Genomic DNA, 20522 nt, shown 5'->3' on the forward strand with positions numbered 1-20522 from the left:
GTCTATTTCAGTTTTGGAAGTTAAAACTGCACTGTCCTCTCCGTCAAGAATACCTACTTCCAACTCAAATATAGTACACTTCCACCACTGTCTCAGACCAGCTGCAGCTGAAATCCTCATCACTGCTTTTGTTCTTCTGCCTCCCATCATGTTCCTCATCCTGTATAAACTTGACACAAACCAAAATTCCAGCAACCACATTGAGATGCACCAAGTCCGAATCAACCATTATTCCATATTTGGTGACTTGCACTGCTCCAGCAACACCTTTTAAAATTCTTATCCGTATGTTTAAAATCTTTCGGTACCCTTCCAGCCTCCAAATTTCACCTGAACATCCGTTATTATAGCCAGTAGCCTTTAGTTGTCAAGGTCTCACATTCTGGAAATGCCCCCTCCATCCCTCAATGTCTGATCTTTCTCCTTTACCAGATTCCATGAAGCATAACTCTTTGACCAAAATTTCGGGAACTTGTTCTGATATACAACTCGGTGTCAATATTGTCTGATAAAATGCCTGTGGGATTGTAAATGCAAGTTATCAGTTATTGGCTATTTAACATTAATATCAGTTAGAAGGTTGGACTATTTGTATTATAATACCAGTGAGTTATTCAAACTGCTGCTCTGCTTTACCTGGTTGACCATCACTAAAGCTTTCAGCATTTATACAGTGCTGAAGATCCATTAATTTGGGATCACTGCATGCTAGTCACACAAGTTGGTTACATAGCGACCTTGGTCAGATGGATATAGGCCAATTTTCAATTTTATGAATGAGCCTATTGATCAGATAAACTATTAATTTGAATGAGGTGGTATTCCATGAGCCTGCCTGCCCCATATGCCTTGTTATGCAATTTCAGGCCTGCTTTTGGCATTTCTACTTTAGTGTATTTTGATCAGGGGCAAAAGAAACATACAAATCTGAATTAATGAAAACATAGGTATTGAATATAATGGCAAATAGGTCATGGCCTAATTAATTAAAACTCTGGACAGGAACCTTAATCCCCTGAAATGGATAAATGATGAAATTTAATTTTCCTTTCTAATTGTTAAGTAATTTGTTAATGATTTTCAGGATTTTTGCTCCAGCTTTGAAGCAGATTTTTAAACCTGTAATAGTAAAAACCACAGGATCATTTGTCAAGTAAATAGTCCGTTTTGGTAAGCGTAAGAACTAAGAAAACAGTAAAACCCAATATAATTCAATTCGTGCACATTTTCCTTACACGATCTTACAAATCCTTGGAGATATTTAATTAGAAGTCAAATTTTGGGCATTAATTTATTTGATCTTGTCATAGATATCTACAGTCCTTAAAGTCCTTATATCCCATTGTGTCTGTGCCAGTCAAAAACAAACACCTACCCATTCTAATCTCATTTTCCAGCCTTGGCACATAGCCTTTAATGCCTTGACAGCGCACAAGCACATCTAAATACCACTTAAATGTTACATGCGTATCTGCGTCTACCACACTTACAGGCAGTGAGTTCCAGGTTCCCACCACCTCTGGATGAAAAAGTTTTTCATCACATCTCTTCTAAACCTTCTGCTCCTTGCCTTAAATTTACGTCCCTGGTCACTGATTCTGCTATCAATGGGAAAGGTTTTGTCTACCCTATCTGTGCCGATTAATTTTACATATCCCAATCAGGACGACACTCGTGCTAGGGTGGCATGGTGGCTCACTGCTGCCTCACAGAGTCAGGAACCCAGGTTCGATTCAACCCCCCACACTGTCTGTGTGGAGTTTGCACATTCTCCCAGTGTCTGCGTGAGTTTCCTCCAGTTACCTGCCACAGTCCAAAGGTGTGCAGACTAGATGGATTGGCCATGCTAAATTGCCCATAGTGTTCAGGGATGTGTAGAGTAGGTGGGTTATAGGGAGATGACGCTGGGTAGGATGCTCTGAGGGTCGGTGTGGACTCATTGGGCTGAAGAGCCAGTTTCGACACTGTAGGGATTCTATGATTCAAACTCCTCTGCGCTAACGGAAACAAGATCTGAATTTTTGACTAACAGTTTGGCCACTTAGTGTCCCCAACATCTTCCAAGTAAGCGTGCAGTTCATGAAATGGGAATCAGCACTGAAGGGGAAGGTACAATTATATTTTGTGAAAAAGTGTGGACCAGGTCAACATATTTTTTGTTTGTGAGGGCTCGTCTTAAGATTTGTTGAGGATACTTCTAGATTTTCAGGGACAATTCACTACCTCTCACCAATTCCTTTATTGCACAATATAGGCACTTAGTAACATTAATTTCTGCATTTGTATTCACGTGCAGTCTTCAGACTCGGACAATATAAAAAAAAATCAATATCCTAAATATTCATCACATCTCCATTAAATTTAAAGTCAGAACACACAATATATAAATTTGGCCTAGACAATAAGCATTAGTTAACAAAAGTTTCTTTCTCCCCAAAATAACTGACATACACTTCCCTAATCAAAAAGCCACTACCCTAAATACACTTTGCAAGGACCGGTGAAGTCATAGCTAATGCAATTCGACTGCACATGCAAAACTCCAGGGATTTTAAACTACTCTGCAAATTTTCTTGCCTTCATTTATTCCACATATTTTTTACGGCAATTCAAATTGAAATTTCAGATCTAAATTTAACAATTGATCTAGCATCAATTGCTTTTGCACTAAAAGCTAGACTGCCTCTTATGTATAAATGTTTCTTGATTTCACTCCTGAAAGAACTGGTAGCAATGCTGAGATCATCTTCCCTAGACTGAGACTTCCCAACACTGATTGACCTTTTGCAGAATTACATTTTCTTTATTTTAGCACTGGCTTCAATTCCCAAGTATTTAAGTGAGTAGGAAGAACTTTGGGACGTACTAGGCCATAGAAAGGATTTTGAAAATGCACGTTGCTCATTACTGTGTTGGATCTAAGTATGTTTATCTCAAAAACAGATGAGCGCCTTAAATAATTCACAGAATATGGAACATTGAAATGTGATAACACATCAGTGTAAACCGGTTGAAATAAAACTGTTCAGTCTTAAATTATCCAATTTACCCAGTGATCATTATAAATGCATCCATTACACAGATTCCCCAAATAGAATCACCTGAACTTAAGCAGCCTTAAGGTAGAGACTCCATATTCATTTGCAAGAAATCCATTATCTCAATGGCTTCAAGATTTCCAGGATCCCAGTTAGCTCAGTATTCCTTACTGACACGTTTAAAGTTGTGCTGTGCCCTTTCTCAGTTTCGCTCCACCTCACCATTCCCACACCTCAACTGGCCTGTGGGTGGTTAAATTGAACCCGGGTCCCTGGCTCTGAGGCAGCAGTGAGCCACCGTGCCACCCTAGCACTTGAGTGTGGTCTTGTGAATATTGGTGGTAGAAATAGATTCAATAAAAAATTGCAAAGGGATATTGGATAAATATTTGAAGGAAATAAGATTGTGGAGCCATTGAGTCATACAGTATAGAAAAAGACCCTTTGGTCCAACCAGTCCATGCCGAACATAATCCTAATCTAAACTAGTCCCGCCTACCTGCTCCTGTCCCTCAACCCCTCCAAACCTCTCCTATTCATATACTTATCCAAATGTCTTTTAAATGCTGTAACTGCACTTACATCCACCACCTCCTCCAGAATTCCACCCTATACACAAACCACTCCATGTTAAAAAAAATCTGCCCCCATGTCTTTTTTAAACCTCTTGTCTCTCACCATAAAAATGTGCCTCTAGTTGTGATATCCCCCTTGAGAAAAGACAACTACCATGAACTCTATCTTGGTTAGCACTACTCTGATTGACCTTTTGCAGAATTACATTGCCTCACAGCACCAGGGACGAGAGTTCGATTTCACCCTTGGGCAACTGTCTGTGTGGAGTTCCGGTGCGGGTGCTCCGGTTTCCTCCCATAGTCCAAAGGTGTGCGGGCAAGGTGGATTGGCCATGCTAAATGGCCCATAGTGTTCAGGGATGTGGATATTAGGCGGGTTATGGTGGGGGGGGGGGGGGGGGGGGGGGGGGGGGGGGAGGAGAAATGGGTCTGGGTGGGATGCCCTGAGGGTCGGTGTGGACCTTTCGGGCGAAAGGCCTGTTTCCACATTGTGGGGATTCTATGATGATGATCTATCTCAGCCCCTCATTATTTTCTAAACTTCTAATAAGGTTGACTCTCAATCTCCTATGCTCCAGTGAAAAAAAAGCCCCAGCTTATCCAACCTTTCTTTTTAACATCCTGGTAAATCTCTTTTGAACTCTTTCCAGCTTAATAATTTCCCTCCTTTAACTGTGTGACCAGAACTGGACGTGTTACAGCTAGATAGAGTGGATAGTCAGAGACTTTTTCCCAGGACGGAAATTACTGTTATGAAAGGGCATAATTTTAAGTGATTGGAGGAAGGTATAGTGGGGATGTCAGAGATAGGTTCTTTACACAGAGAGAGGCAAGTGCGCAGAATGCACTGCTGGCAGTGGCAGTGGAGTCAGACACATTAGGGACATTTAACCAAATCTTGGATAGGCACATGGATGATAGTAAAATGTAGGGTATGCAGGGTAGTTTGATCTTAGAGTAGGATAATAGGTCAGCACAACATCATGGGCTGAAGGGCCTATACTGTGCTGCACTGTTCTATGTTCTATTCCAGAAGAGGACTCATCAATGCCCTGTACAATCCCAACATGACTTCCCAACTCTTATGCTCAAAAGAGCAATGAAGGCAAGCTGCCAAACGCCTTTCCAACCACCCTGTCTACGTGTCATGCAAACTTCAAAGAACCATGTACCTAGATCCCTCGGTCCTCCTGCTCCACAACACCACCCAAGTCCCACATTCACTAGTACAAGCCCTATCCCCATTCATTATACTAAAATGCAATACCTTATATTTATCCAGATTGAACTCTATCCGCAATTTTTCAGGCCTTCTAAATGGCAGCATTCGTGGGCTTAGAAGGTGCTGTAGAATCTTTGCTGAATTCTGGCAGCACCTCCTGCAGACAAGATATGTTGCTGTTACCGTGCACAGGCGGCAGAGGATTCTTATCGTACGTGGGCACTGCTGGCTGGCCAGTATCTATTGTCTGTACCTAGCCGGCCTTGAGAAGGTGGTGGTTAGATGCTTTCTTGAACTGTTGCAGTCCACCTGCTGTAGGCTGACCCACAGTGGCATTATGGAGGGAATTCCAGGATTTTGATCCACTGATAGTCGGGGGGGGGGGAGAAAATCGGGATATATTTCCAGGTCAGAATGGCAAATAGTTTGGAAGGGAACGTGATAATGTGGTGTTCCCATATACCTGCTGCTCTTATTGTTCTAGGTGGAAGTGGTCGTGGGCATGGGCTTGGAAGATGTGGTCTGAGGAACTTTGGTGAATTTCTGAAGTACATCTTGTAGATAGTACATACAACTGGTACTGAGCCTTGGTGGTGGAGGAGTGGATGCTTGTGGGTGTAGCGCCAATCAAACAAGCTGTTTTGTCCTGGATGGCATCAAACTTCTTCAGTGTTGTTGCAGTTGCACTCATACATGCAAGTCGGGAGCAATCAATCACACGCTCGATCCATGCCCTGCAGATGGCGTACAGACCCTGGAGAGCCAGGAGGTGTGTTACGCACTGCAGGACTACTAGTCTCCGACCTGTTCTTGCATCCCATGTGGCCGTGTGGTGAGTCTCCAGTCAACAGCAACCCCCAGGATGCCGACAGTGAAGCATTCAGCAATGGCAGCACCATAGAATACCAAGGGGTGGCAGCCAGAATGTTTCCCACCAGTGATAGTCACAGCCCTGCCCCATGTGATGCTAATGCCACCCACTACCTATCAGCTCAAGCCTGGATGGGGAATGACTAAGGCTATAGGACTAAATAAATAGCTCTTACAAAAGCAAGTCTGGGCACAACAAACTTATTATCCTTCTTCTACGCTATTGCTCTGGCTTTAATTTTGATCAAGTTGGTGAGGTACATATTTTTGTGGCATAAAATGGCATAGATAACGAAACGATGACTAGATGGCATTTTTGCATATACATAGACAAGGACGCAAACCTATAGGATTTTGAACAATTCCATTACTGGAGATAACACAGTGTGGAGCTGGTGGAACACAGCAGGCCAGGCAGTGTCAGAGGAGCATGGAAGTTGACTTCTCAGGCCAGGACCCTTTTTCTTTGAGGCTCCCAACCCGAAATGTCATCTTTCCTGCTCGTCTAATGCAGCCGGGCCTGCTGTGGTCCTCCAGCTCCACGCTGTTATCTCTGGCCATGGTATCTGCAGTTCTTACTATCTGTGGATGAGTTATAAAGATCACTGGAGAGATGTATTGGAAAGTTTGTCCATATACCGTTATGTTTAGCTTCACAAATGGAGTGAAAAATAGTTTTAAAAGTTACTTAGGATTAAAGGCTTAGAAAAGAATTAGTTCCATTTTGACAAAATATAAAGTATTTATAATCACACCATATCGCATTCCAGAGGTAAATACATTAAGATATAATAGCTAATGCAATTCTGACAAAAGATGATTAGTTTGTAACGGGTACATAAACATTTAATTATTTCTTAATTTCATACATGTCAGAATCACAGGCCATTAAAGGCTAATCTGTGACTTTGGTTTTAAAACCAATTAAAATCTTATCCTGTTGAAAAAACTCAACTGGTGAAACATTCAGTTACAAAAGTGTTAATTTGTAGAATGTACATGGTCCGTAAAACATGAAGTTGCTAAGTTTTAAGCGTTGCCCACATGGTATTGACTGTACATTATTTTCAAATTAACAAAAAAAAGCATATTGTTTATGATATGCACTGCCTAAATTGTTATCAGTGAAATTTTAAAATCAATATTGTCCTGCTTTATTTAATTTGATCCAAAGTAGCAGCATGCATTTAAAGTCAGATATCATTAAAACAACCCACCTCTATCCTGTGATATAGGTGACTGACTCATGATAGGATGAGAGCTAGCATCTGATTGGCTATTGGAAGGTTGAGCTGGCATTGGAGTTCCTGTATTGTGAAGAGATACAGATAACGTAACAGCATTTTAATTTATTTGGTACAGAATGGAACAAGAGACAGAGACAATCTATAATTTACTGACTCAAATTGGCAGAAACTGAAAATATTCACCATTTACAAGTGAGTAAACTGCAATCTTTCTCTTTTGTTGTATACGGTGGAAAATTTATTTTATGAAGTCACACAGTTCAAGAAATAAACATTTCTTGGAAATCACTATTCATTTGCGTCTTTGTGCCGCTAGAAGTGATCCACATCTTCGATAACAAAAAATTAACATTTTTCAATCATAGATTAATAAAGACAGAGTAAAGGTTGAAATATATAGTAAGCACAGAGACAAATGACTTTGAAATCAAAAACACAATTTTAAAATTTTCAGATAGCAATACATTTGGAATAATTAGGAATTAGAAAACATTAACAAACTTGCAGAATGGACACATACAACTGGCAAATGAATTTCAACACATGCACGTGAGGTAACAAAAACAAAGCTTCATATTAAGAGTCAAAGTGGAGTAGAAGAGCAAAGGATTCTGGGAGTGAAATTACATAAATTACATAGCAACACAGTTTATCAAGACCAGAAAAAGCAAACAAAGCACTGGGGTTTATTTCTAGACGGACAGAATTGACAAGTAAATAAGGAAATGGACTTGTCTGAAAAGTCATGGGGCCGCATCATGTATACAATTATGATCACTGCATTGGAAAGATTTTAAAAAAATACAGGATGATCCCAGAACTGCAGCGTACCTATTAGGAAAGAATCACCCAGGTGATGGGCCTCTTCTTTCTGAAATGTAAGGGACAACCTAAAAAGAAGTCTTAAAATTATGCAAGTTTTTCATAGAGATAACTTTGTTATCTCTCTAAATATTCTAAGTATAGAGCTGGATGAACAAAACAGGCCAAGCAGCATCAGAGGAGCTAGAAAGCTGATGTTTCAGGCCTAGACCCTTCTTCAGAAATGGGGGAAGAGGAAGGGGGTTCTGAAATAAATAGGAAGGGGGAGGCGGGTAGAAGATGGGTAGAGGAGAAGATTCGTAGAGAGGAGACAGACAGGTCAAAGAGGCGTGGATGGAGCCAGGAAGGTGAGTGTAGGTGGGGAGTTAGGGAGGGGATAGGTCAGTCCAGGGAGCTTGGGGTTAGAAGGTAGGAGATGGGGGTGGGGCTTGAGGTGGGAGGCAGGGATAGGTGGGAGGAAGGACAGGTTAGGGAGACAGGGACAAACTGGGCTGGTTTTGGGATGCGGTTGGGGCAGAGTAGATTTTGAACCTTGCAAAGTCCACATTGATACCATTGGGCTGCAGGGTTCCCAAGCAGAATATGAGGTGCTGTTCCTGTAACCTTCGGGTGGCATCGTTGTGGCCCTTGGGAGGCCCAGGATGGACATGTCACTCAAGGAGTGGGAGGGGTAGTTGAAACGGTTCATGATTGGGAGATGCAGTTGTTGAGTGCAAACCGAGTGCAGGTGTTCCGCAAAGCCGTCGGCTTGGGAGTCGCTTTGTGGAACACCCACGCTCGGTTCGCACTAAGCAACTGCACCTCCCAGTTGCGAACCATTTCAACTCCCGCTCCTATTCCTCAGATGACATGCCCATCCTGGCCCTCCTGCTGTGCCACATCAATGCCACCGAAGGTTGCAGGAACAGCACCACATATTCTGCTTGGGAACCCTGCAGCCCATTTGTATCAATATGGACTTCACAAGCTTCAAAATCTCCCCTCCCCCTACCGCATCCCAAAACCAGCCCAGCTTGTCCCCACTTCCCTAACCTGTCCTTCCTCCCACCTACCTCCTCCTCCCACCTCAAGCCCCACCCCCATCTCCTACCTACAAGTCTCATTCCACCCCCTTCACCTATCCGTCCTCTATGGACCAACCTATCCCCTAACTCCCCACCTGCACTCACCTTTACTGGCTCCATCCCTGCCTCTTCGAACTGTCTGTCTCCTCTCCATCTATCTTCTCCGCTATTCATCTTCTATCCACATCCCACACTCTCCCTATTTATTTCAAAATCCCCTTCCCCTCCCCCATTTCTGAAGAAGGGTCTAGGCCTGAGACATCAGCTTTCCTGCTCCTCTGATGCTGCTTGGCCTGTTGTGTTCATCTAGCTCTACACCTTGGTATCTCAGATTCTCCAGCGCCTGCAGGTCCTACTATCTTAGAATATTTCCAAACTGGGAAGAACAAATCACAGAATCTATTAATCTAAGATGGTCATCAAGAAAACAAATTAGGAATTCAGAAAAAAAAATCATCTTCATCCAGAGATTGGTAAGAATATGAAACTCAAGTGTGCTCATTATTGACCATATGAGCCAGACCAGATTGCTGCTGTCCATCCCCAGATGCTGCAGTCTGGTTTCAGTCTTCTTGGTGCAAAGTTACTTCAGGCCATTCTTTGCAACCATCTCAAGTCTTCCCTGCTAAAAATCAGCAGTCTTGTATCAACTATGTTGGAACCCTGTGAGCATGTCTGAGAGGATTACCCGAGTAGCTTGAGCCTAGAAAACATAGCTACAGACAGCACCAATTGAGCAAGGGAGGCAGCAGGGTCATTGATGGACAACAGTAAACAGACTGGCAAAACTGAAGATAAATACACTGCAGAAGCACTAGGATAAACAAGGGCATTGAGTAGCCAGTCACTACAATGACTAGTTTTCATTTGTATGTAAAATAACATGATTTCATTTGTAAAGTTTGGAATGTTTACTTTCTGTTGGCTTTAATCTTTTTGCTCTATGGCCAAGCCAACAGTGTAAAGTTGCATCGACTTGTATGCAGACAGATACGTTGCTCAGGGATAAGCTCTATTCACAAAGGGGGTGTTCTTTAAAATCATTTGCGGGATATAGGTATCACTAGCAAGCTCAGCATTTATTGTAAATTTCTAATAGTCCTGGGGAAGGTAGTAGTGAACTGTCTTCTTGAATTGCTGCAGTACTAGGGATTGAGAGATGTCAGGATGGGAGTTAAGGTGCTGTGTCTCTTCTCTTGACTGCCTGTGAGATACATGCCATAAAGCCAGTGGCAATGGCTGTACCCTCATGGTGAAGAGGTTCTGAATCATGAATCCTGACATGCTCACTGTCAAGTACTGTTGAACTCCTTCAAAGGGGTTCCAAGCAGTGGAATTATTATTCTGGTCTGCTCCATCATATCCTAGCAGCTTTTCACTTTTGCAAACTGCCCATCTGTATGTGTGTTGTGCCCCAAAATCATCAGCTATATGGTTAGTGAATCACAGAATTCCTATAAATTCTGTGATATAGTGCATAAGGGGGACATTCGGCCAATTGGGTCTGCGCTGAAGAGCATTCCACCCAGACCCAGCTTCCCTCACCTGCCCTATTCCTCTATTTATTGTGGCTAGCCTGCACATTCCTGGACACTATGAGACTATTTAGCATGGCTAATCCACCTAACCTGCGCATCTTTGTGAACTACGGCAGAAAACTGGAGCACCTAGCAGAAGTCCACTCGGGGGAAACGTGCGAACTGCACACAGATAGCCATCTATGGTTGGAACTGCACACGGGTATCTGATGCTCTGAGGTAGCAGTGCTAACCACTGAGCCACCATGTCGCGTGTGGAGAGCTCTTGCTGCCTTAATGGCTGCCTCTTTGGTCTGACGCACAGCAGAAATGCAGCTAGTATAGCAGCTGGCTGCAGAGCAATAGCATACGACTGTTGTAGGCATACCCAATATTGGCATGAATGGTCAGTTGTATTTTGTTACACATTGGCTGGATTTGAAGAAAAAGTCCTTTTTAGTTTCAGTAGATTTTAGAGTTGATGTACAATGCATGCAAAGTGACATGTGCATAATGAACAGCATGCTACATTACGAAAAAGTCTGTGGTACTTGGTGGAGACAATGACATGTAGTCAGCCTTCTTCGAATACAGCCTTCATTTCCTCCCTACTTAACAGTGAACAATATACTGCAAGGTGCTGCTAATATTTCCAGCTTTAGTTTGACATACAAAAAATTGATGGCTAACGTTACCATTGGAAGTACAGTCCTCAACTGATTTCGAGGTTGCAGTTATGGTTCTTGCAGGTATCAATTTTAGTTACACTGTCCTTATTGAAATGCTGACAACTCAAACATCAATCCTCTTTGAGGGCTAGGTAGAATATTCTTTGAACATCTTTGGAAGGTATGACATCCTGTTTACACCCCCTTTCCCACTTCTTCCCAGCACCGTCCACAACCTTACATTACGTTCCAAGAAGACTGTCTACTATTGCATCCACACCTGGGGGCAACTAGATTCTGCTCAGGCTTTAACACCAGGACGAACTTCTCCAATACCTGTCAGATCACTTTCTGTAAACTTTAGCAACTTAAATCCCTAGAAAGTTCTAAATTCTTTTATGGCAAATACAGCAGAGTAGAAATAAATTAGCTGCAAAGTAGTCGATCTCATCAAATTGAGCTGGCAAAAATGGTGGGTAGGATGCAGAGATGAGGGGTTCTTCCTGTGCTGAATTTGTGCTCAGCCTTGAGACATTATGAGAGTACCAACTGAAGCACTAAGCTCCAGAACAGCTGCTCTAGTATCAAAGCAGTATTGCAAGCTGATTGACTTCACTATCTGCTTACTCTGCAAACTTCCAGTGGCTGCTCTCTACATTTGTTCTGTATGATTTGAACTAGATGCGTGTGCGTGCACCATGGAGCCTATTTGGAATTTTAAAAGCCCATCAAACACCCAAAATACACAGTTACTACGAATCCAAAAATGCATTTATATTATTCAACAAAGTGGCACAGTGGTTCAACTCTAGTTTGAGATAATTGTTCATTTTCAACACAGATTAAAGAAATGAGATCAGTGATGAAATGGACCAGTAAGCTTTGCACTGTCAGGAAAGACAGATTCAGCTAGAATGAGACACAGCCTGAGTAAAAACGTAGTTCAGGGAATTTGGAGGCAGTTTGGGTATTTGGGTGCAGAGGGGAAGATGTGCCTGTTGTTTGTTCTTTTTCCCCTGCCTCATAGTTTGCAAGGATTCTTCTCCCAACAGGATAAATTTAAGTCTCGAATCAGGGACCCAGAGTGTTCATTAGTTGGTGATAGTCAAATTAGTAGCTAAGGAACAGAGGGGTCACTGGGCCCAAAATGTTAACACTGATGTTTTCTTTTACAGGTGCTGCCAGACCTACTGAGCTTTTCCAGCAACTTCTTTGTCCCTGATTTATGGCATCCACGGTTCTTTCGGTTCAAATTTTTGGGACATGGACACCAGTACTGGGGAAGGAGGGAGCTGATGAGACAGCCTCCACCTGCATCATGCTCAGTTCGCAAAATGATGATTGTGGATAGGGCTTCAAACTAAATATTAGGGGATGGGTCAGTAACATGGAAAATTATAGTTAAAGTTAAGCAGGCCGGGGGGCGGGGGGGGGGGGGGGGGGGGGTGCATGCAGAGACGAGGTACTCAGCAGAAGTTATTAAGGTTCCAAAACATGTAGTAGCACATAGAATATGGAAAGCATCAGGAATATAACTTCAGACAGAGCAGGTATGGGAACAATGAGAAGGACAGCAGTCAACACAGGACTAAGGGCACTGGACTTAACTGCACACAGTATGCAAAACAGGATAAGTGAGCTTGTACTGCAGATTGGAATTAGCAGTAATGGCGTTGTGGTTTTCACAGAGATGTGGCTGCAAGGGATTAAAGGTCCAGGAACTAAATATTAAAATATAAGAGTCCTAGCGAAAGGACAAGTAAATGGGCAGAGGGGTTGGGGTTGTCTTGTTAGCAAGGGATGAAATTAAATTGATAGCAATAACTGAAATAGAGTTGGAAGACAGGAAGCCTGTGTGGATTGGAGCTGAGAAATTGCAAAGGAAAAAAGACCTTGATGGGAGTTGTGTACAGGCCTCCCAAGGTTATGGAAAGAAAATCAATCAGGAGCCAGAATGGCATGTAAGAAAGACACAATTACAATAACCATAGAGGACATCCAATACGTAGGTGGACTGGAAAAATCAAGTTAGTGGTGGATCTCAGAAAAAGAAGTTCATGGAATGTTGATGAGATTTCTTTTTGGAGCAGAAGATTCAGAGAGACTATTCATTCCAGGGACTGGCTGTGAGCTGACCATTCAGAGCCCATGTACTGTGCACCCTGTAAATAAAGGGTGATCTAGTGACTGGATACTGGCCTCTGTGAAGTTATTTCTGGGAGCTGAGCAGGAAGACAGTGAAGTAGTGATGGCAGGGCTTTCGGGGGTAGTTCAGAAGGCACAGCATTCAAAGGAAGAAACAACGTACTAAGTGGAGCACATAGCAACTACGGCTCAAAAGCCAAGTCTGGGACAGCATTAAAACAAAAGGAAAAACACACAATGTGAAGATTTGTGGGAAGGTAGAGGATTAGAAAGTCTTCAAAAGCCAGAAAATGGTAAGTGAAAAAGCAATACAGTGGGGAGAAGATGAAATGTGAAGGTAAACTATCTAGTAAGATAAAAGAAGATTGCAACAGTTTCTTGAGATTCATAAAAAGTAAGAGCAGATATTAGACTGCTGTAAAGTGAGGCTGGAGAAGTAGTGATGAAGAACAAAGAGATGGTGGAGGAGCAGAACAGATACATTGCACCCATTTTCACAATGGAAGACAGCAACAGCATACCAGAACTTAGAGTATCAGGGGCAACGACGGTGAGGCTAGGGAAAGTGAAAGGTCTGAAGCTGGATAAATCACTTGGACCAGATGGACTATAGCTGAAGAGACTATAGTGGCATCGCTGATGATCTTTGAGGAATCGTTGGAGACCGGGGTGGGTGGGGGGGAGCCCAGGGGAGTGGAACATGACTAATGTAATTCACCTGCTTAAGGGAGGCGTACAAAAGAAAACTATGGGCCGGTTGGCCTGACCTCAGTTGTTAGTAAGATTTTAACATCCATTATTAAGATTGCGATTGCGGAGTACTCAGGCATGCATTGGAACATAGGGCTGAGTCAGTGTGGTTTGTCAAGGGAAGTCAAGATGAACAGATCTATTAGAATTCTTTGAGGAAATAATGAGCAAGTTAGACAAAGGAGTGCCAGGGGTGTGATTTATTTGATTTCCAGAAGGCCTTTGACAAGGTGCTTCACAGGAAGTTGCTGGACATGGTAACAGCCAACGATGTTAAGGACAAGATACTGGCATGGACCGAATATTGGCCAACTGGAAGAAGGCAGAAAGTAGGGACAAAGTGGTCTTTTTCAGGATGGCAGCTGGAAGCTAGTGGAGTTCCACACGGGTCTGTGTTGGGACTATTAATGTTCTACGTTAAGAATCTGGACAAAGGAGCTGAAGGCATTACTGCTAAGTTTGTAGATGACAAAGGTTGTTGGAGGGACAGGTAATGTTGAGAAGGTAGGGAGGCTGCAGAAGCACTTGGACAAAAGTGAGTAAAGTAGTAACAGGTGGAATATAATTTGGGGAAGTGAGATGCACTATGATAGGAAGAGTAGAGGCATAGACTACTTTCTAAATTGGTTAAGGCTTCAGAAATCTGAAACACAAAGGGACATAGAAGTCCTGGTTCAGGATTCTCCTGGAGGTTCAGTTGGCAGGAAAGCAAATGCAGTATTAGCATTCATTTTGAGAAAATTAGAATATGAAAGCAGAGATGCACTCCATATGGAATACGGTGAGCAGCTTCGGGTCTCATATTTAAGGTTGGATGTAGTGGCTTTGGAGGGGATCCAGAGGGGATTTGTATGAACAATGTGAGGAATGAAGAATTTGTCATATGAAGAGGAGTTGAGGACTCTGGGTATACACGTGATGGAGCTTAAAAGGATGAGGGTGGGGGAATCTCATTTAAACTTACAGAATACTAAGAGTCCTGCGTAGAATTGAGTGCGGAGAAGGATGTTTTCATTAGTAGGAGACGTTAGGACCCATGGGTACCCTAGCGAAGGGATGACCCTTTAGAAGTGAGATCAGGAAGAATTTCTCCAGCCAGAGGATGATTAATCCGTGGAACTCATTAAGACCAAATAATTAAGTGTATTGAAAACAGAGACAGATAGGATCTTGATTGTAAGGGTATCAAGGGTTTTGGGGAGAAGGCAAGAAAATGGGGTTGAGAAACATTATTAGCGATGATCTAATGTTTTCATTAGAGAGAAGGAGGTTGAGAGGTGACTTAATTGAAACATATAAAATAATCAGAGGGTTAGATACGGTGGATAGGGAGAGCCTTTTTCCTAGGATGGTGACGGCGAGCACGAGGGGGTATAGCTTTAAATTGAGGGGTGAAAGATATAGGACAGATGTCAGAGGTAGTTTCTTTACTCAGAGAGTAGTAAGGGAATGGAATGCTTTGCCTGCAACGGTAGTAGATTCGCCAACTTTGGGTACATTTAAGTCGTCATTGGATAAGCATATGGACGTACATGGAATAGTGTAGTTAGATGGGCTTGAGATCGGTGTGACAGGTCGGCACAACATCGAGGGCCAAAGGGCCTGTACTGTGCTGTAATGTTCTATGTTCTATGATCAAATGGTAGAGCAGACTTGATCAGCCAGATGATCCAATTCTATTCCTATACATCTTATAGAGCACCTGGTCTTCAAACAGAGGGTTAAGGGTCATCTCTAGAAAACAAAATGACATGAAATAAAGAAAGCACAATATTGTTGAACTGCAATAATTAGGCTAATGTCTGACAGTTCAACTCTACTTCTGTTTCAGAGGATGCGAGCTTATTTTGTTACTAAACATGGAGTCTGTGCAACTTTATTTGGTACTGGTAAAGTGCATCAAGTTGAGATGCTCAAGGCAGTGAACGGTTTTTTGAGCATCATTTCCTTTCAAATAAAATAACTGAAACTTGATGTAGTATTGTCTAAAATAAAACAAAAAATGGTAGAAACAGATGCCCATCAGCTTTTGCATATGGAAAGGAAAGCATATATGTTACTGCAACTCCAATGCTTAATTTCTTTTTCAAGCATTTTGATTGTCTTTTTTTAAAATTTGCATAGGAATGTTAATTAGATTTTTGAAATCACTAAGCAAAGGCAGCAAGTTAAACGGACTGAAGCTAACATTGGTACACCAGTTATTTGGGCTCAGTGGAATTTGATTTTCATTAAATAGCAATGCAAATATAGTATCAGCATACAGACTTTTTAGCTCTGAATTTTACATCAAGGAAAGTCAATCTAGTTGGGATAGTTTCAATGTTAATAGTGTGTACTGGCTGCAGCATAAATATAATGTCAGGAAATCCTACCCAGAATCCATTCCCAAAATCCCAAAGCTATTAAGGTCATGCTTTTCTGCCTAGAAATAACACCTTGAAATTCTACCAGACCACCAGACCTAAAGATCAACACAAAAGCATAAATGTAATGCAACTGTTGGTTGTATCAGCGTTCTCAATCAAATGCAAAGAGGGTTGATTAAGACTAATTGTTAGTTCTACATTTTTAAAGACCGGGAGAAAAATATAATACACATCAAGCCTGTCAAATGAATGGTTTTTAAAATTTCTTTATGATTGATTTGAACAGAAAGAAAACCTTCCTTTAAACAATAAATCATGAATGCTATCATAGATATGTTTTACATTGCTAATGAACTAAGGTATGCAGTACATCAAAATTTAAAACAGGATGTGATTTTAGAAATTTAATTTTATCTGGGTTGCGCTTATGAGTTCAAGCCTCCAGCGAACTAGAGCCGAAGTTACAGTTTTGAATGAGGTATAGTATTGTTTGAATCCATGTCACACAATAACCATGATCAATAAGGGATTAACCAAACATTTCTCCTCGACACTCAGTCATTACCAGCACTGAGTTGCTCATCATAGACCACAAGATATTGGACCAGAATTAATCCATTTGGTCCATCATGTCAGCTGTGCCATTTGATCATGGCTTGTATGTTTCCTAGCTCCAATCTTTTGCCTGCTCCCCTTGCTAATACAAAACATATCTCGGTCTTCAATACACTCCAATGACCTGGCTTCCACAGCCTTCTGCAGAAATGAGTTCCACAGATTCATCACCCTCTAACTGAACAAGTTCCACCTCATCTCAGTTCTTAATAGTCATCCCTTCACGCTGAGGCTGTGTCCTCAGATCCTGGTCTCCCCTACTAGTGGAAACATTATCTCCGAGTCCATTTTACCCAGGCCTCTTAATATTCTCTAAGTTTTAGTGAGATTCCCCCCTCATTCTAGTAAACTCCTGGGATTCACCACTGACCATAAACTCAATTGTACCATTGATATAAACACTATGGCTAAAGGAACAGATCAGAAGCTCCTAATTTTGTGGCAAGTAACTCATCTCCTGCCTCTCAAACCCTGTCCACCACTTTCAAGACACATGATGAAATGGATCAGTCTGCTGCAAACAAAACTTAAGTAGTTCAAGATCGTCATTGGTTAGTGCATTGAGTATAGGAGTTGGAAAATCATATTGAGGGTGTGCAGGACATTGGTTAGGCCACTTTTGAAAAATTGCATTCAATTTTAAGAGGGATGTTGTGAAACTTGAAAGTATTCAGAAAAGATTTACAACAAATTTGCCAGGGTTGGGGTTTGAGATATAGGGAGAGGCTGAATAGGCTTAGAGCATCTGGAGGTTGAGAGGTGACCTTCTCGAAGCTTATAATATCATGAGGGGCATGGTTAGGGTGAATAGCCAAGGTCTTTTCCCCAGGGGAGGGGAGTCCAAAACTGGAGGGCACAGATTTAAGATGACAGGGAAAAGATTTAAAAGGGACCGAAGTGGCAATTTTTCCACACAGAGGGTGGAGCGTGCATGGAATGAGCTGCCAGAAGTAGTGGTGGAGGCTGGTACAATTACAACATTTAAAAAGCATGTGGTTGGGTACGTGAATAGGAAGGTTTAGTGGGATATGGGCCAAATGCTGGCAAATGGGATTAGGTCGACTTAAGATATCTGGTCGGCATGGATGACTTGGACCAAAGGGTGTGTTTCCACGCTGTACAGCTCTATGACTATCTGCACCCCATTCCCACCTCGTATGTTCATTTAGTCCACCGTTTACACACATTGGTAGTAATTGTACCATATGCAAGATGCACTACAATTCACCAATTGCATCAATTCCAGCTTCTTTTTAGTTAACTCTATTTTAGTATCTATCTTTTTCAGTACAGTTTCTTTGAGATCAGTTCTCAGAGATCTGTCTCAGAGCTTACACATCGGTTTCTGAGCGCCTAGGTTTTTAAAGAGATTAACATCTTAAAGACAGAAAACAAACAGTTGTGCTAAATGGTTACTTTCAGACAGGAGGGTGAGAGGCAGTGGGCTTCCCGAGCAGTTATTGTTTACATCACTGCTTTTTTGATGTATCAGTAAATGACTGCTATTGGAATAAAGGTGCCCAATGATACCATACTTGCAAGTGTAGCAAAGACAGGATGATACAAACTGCCTGCAACGTGACATATAGGTGGACAGAATGGGCAGTCTACTGACAGATAGAATTTAATAGCAAAGTGTGGCATGATGCATGTTGGCAAAAAGTAAAGGGACAGACAATACAAAATTAATATCATAGTTTTAAAGATTTTGAATGGACAGAATGCAAGAAGTTCATGCACATGGATCTTTTAAGGTGGCAAGGCATATCAAGAGCTGTTAGCTTTGCAAGATCACATTTTGCTATCAGTCTAAATGGAATTCAGTTGCAGGAGACTCTCAGGAGGACAGCACTAATGTTTGAGAGGGGTTTTGAAAGCATCCCTGAAAAGTTCAAACGTACCCATGACTCATGGGAATTTTGGCTTGTGATTGACCAAAATGGACAAGGTGCATCTGGGAAGGCACAACACACATTGACAGACTTTGCAGGAATGTAGAAGTCAGGGTGCCAATGCAAACACACAACTGTCTGAAAAACTCATCTGCCTAACTCTTTAGCACCACTTTCTTCCCTGCCTGCAGCAAAATCTCCAGACCACTAAGTGGCCTAAAAATCATCTTAATACCTGTGAGAATGGAATGGACGCAAGTCTTCCTCAATCCTGACAGATAGAAAAGGAACAAGGAGAGGAAGAGGAGAAGAAAATGAAATCTTGGTCTTCCTAAACATAGTACAAAAGCAGAGACGTTATGCTGAATCTTAATAAAGCTCCGGCAGATCAAAATTACCCTAGTGGGTTCAGCACTTTAGGAACAATGTGAAGGCCTGTCACAGAATGCACAAGTTATTTACGAGAATAATTCTAGATCTGGAGGATTTTAGCTGCAAAGTCAGGCTGAAGGAACTCAGGTTATTTGCCACTGGATAAGGGAAAATGAGAGGAGATTTGAAAGAAGTACACAAGATTACAACAACTTTCAGTAAAGTAGACAAACAACAGCTGATGATAGGTTGATAATACAAGGACTGGAGGACACAGATTTAAGGTTTAGCACAAGATATGCAAGAAAGAACTTTTTTACACTATAACAGCAATAATGAACTGGAACTCAGTATGAGGGTGGTGGAAACAGAGACAATGAATGATTTCAAAAGAAAATTGGACAGGCATGTGAGATGTATAATCCTGCAGTACTGTGGGGATAGACTGGGAAAACTGGACTGACTGGATGTTCTAAAACTGCTGGCCCAGATTCAACAGACCAAATTATCTTTTTTCAAGCTATAATAAAACTTTGAGTGATTGGGGTCTCAGCGATTTAGAGTTTAGCAGATTGATTGCAATAGTAGGCAAGTTTGAACTCATTGCATGCTGACTTTGTTCTTTGCAGAAACTCCTGAACATTTAATATCTCCTGAGTAGCTGTGTTTATAGGAGCAACTTGCTGGGAAATAGGGAATTCTTAGTTATCAAACATTCAAGATGAATAGAGAAGCAAAGAGAGGATAAAGTCAAGACTATATTAATTAAATATATTGTTATGGTTCGCAAAAAAAAAAGGATATGCTGGATGATTCCAAGACTGAATATGTTTGGCTTGAGAGCTGAGGAAGCTGTTACTCTGCTGGCAAGTTGTTATAATGAAAAGGAGATAGCTGACCAGATTTTTGACAAAGGCGTGTAACAGGAATACAGCATTAGGAGACTTTAATCATCCTAACAGTGTCTGGAAAACATTATATCATTAATGGTACAGGGGAGAAATGTCTAATGTCGACAGGAAAACCTTCTCAACCAACATGTTTCTCATCAAACAAGGAAGGAAATAGTTTTGAATCTGGTCCTGGGAAATGATGCAGATCTGATGGAATGTGTTACACCACCATTTAGTCAACAACGGCTGCAACATAGCTTGTCTTAGAGTAATTACGGAAAGAGGCCAGAAAAATTGAATGCAAAATGCTCAAGGAGGGAAACTTAATTGCATTGATTTAAGAAGGGATCTTGTCCAGACAGCTTTGAAAAGGCTAGACAAATAGTAAGAGATTAATGGAAGGTATTCAGGGAAGAGATAATCGGGCACAAAACAACGCATAAATCTTTGAAAAGAAAAGATG

General features: G+C 41.7%; 1 protein-coding gene across 5 annotated transcripts in view; it reads right to left on the minus strand.

The window, feature by feature from the left end:
* arid1b (AT-rich interactive domain 1B) overlaps nt 1-20522 on the minus strand; it is a 549279-nt gene that overhangs the window by 185399 nt on the left and 343358 nt on the right. For all 5 annotated transcript variants that reach the window (XM_059648487.1, XM_059648486.1, XM_059648484.1 and 2 more), the window contains exon 6: nt 6923-7012. In XM_059648487.1, coding sequence (XP_059504470.1) covers nt 6923-7012 — 90 coding nt within the window. The remainder of the gene's footprint in view (nt 1-6922; nt 7013-20522) is intronic.

Source organism: Stegostoma tigrinum, chromosome 9, assembly GCF_030684315.1.
Source record: "Stegostoma tigrinum isolate sSteTig4 chromosome 9, sSteTig4.hap1, whole genome shotgun sequence".
In the NCBI taxonomy this organism is placed as follows: domain Eukaryota; kingdom Metazoa; phylum Chordata; class Chondrichthyes; order Orectolobiformes; family Stegostomatidae; genus Stegostoma; species Stegostoma tigrinum.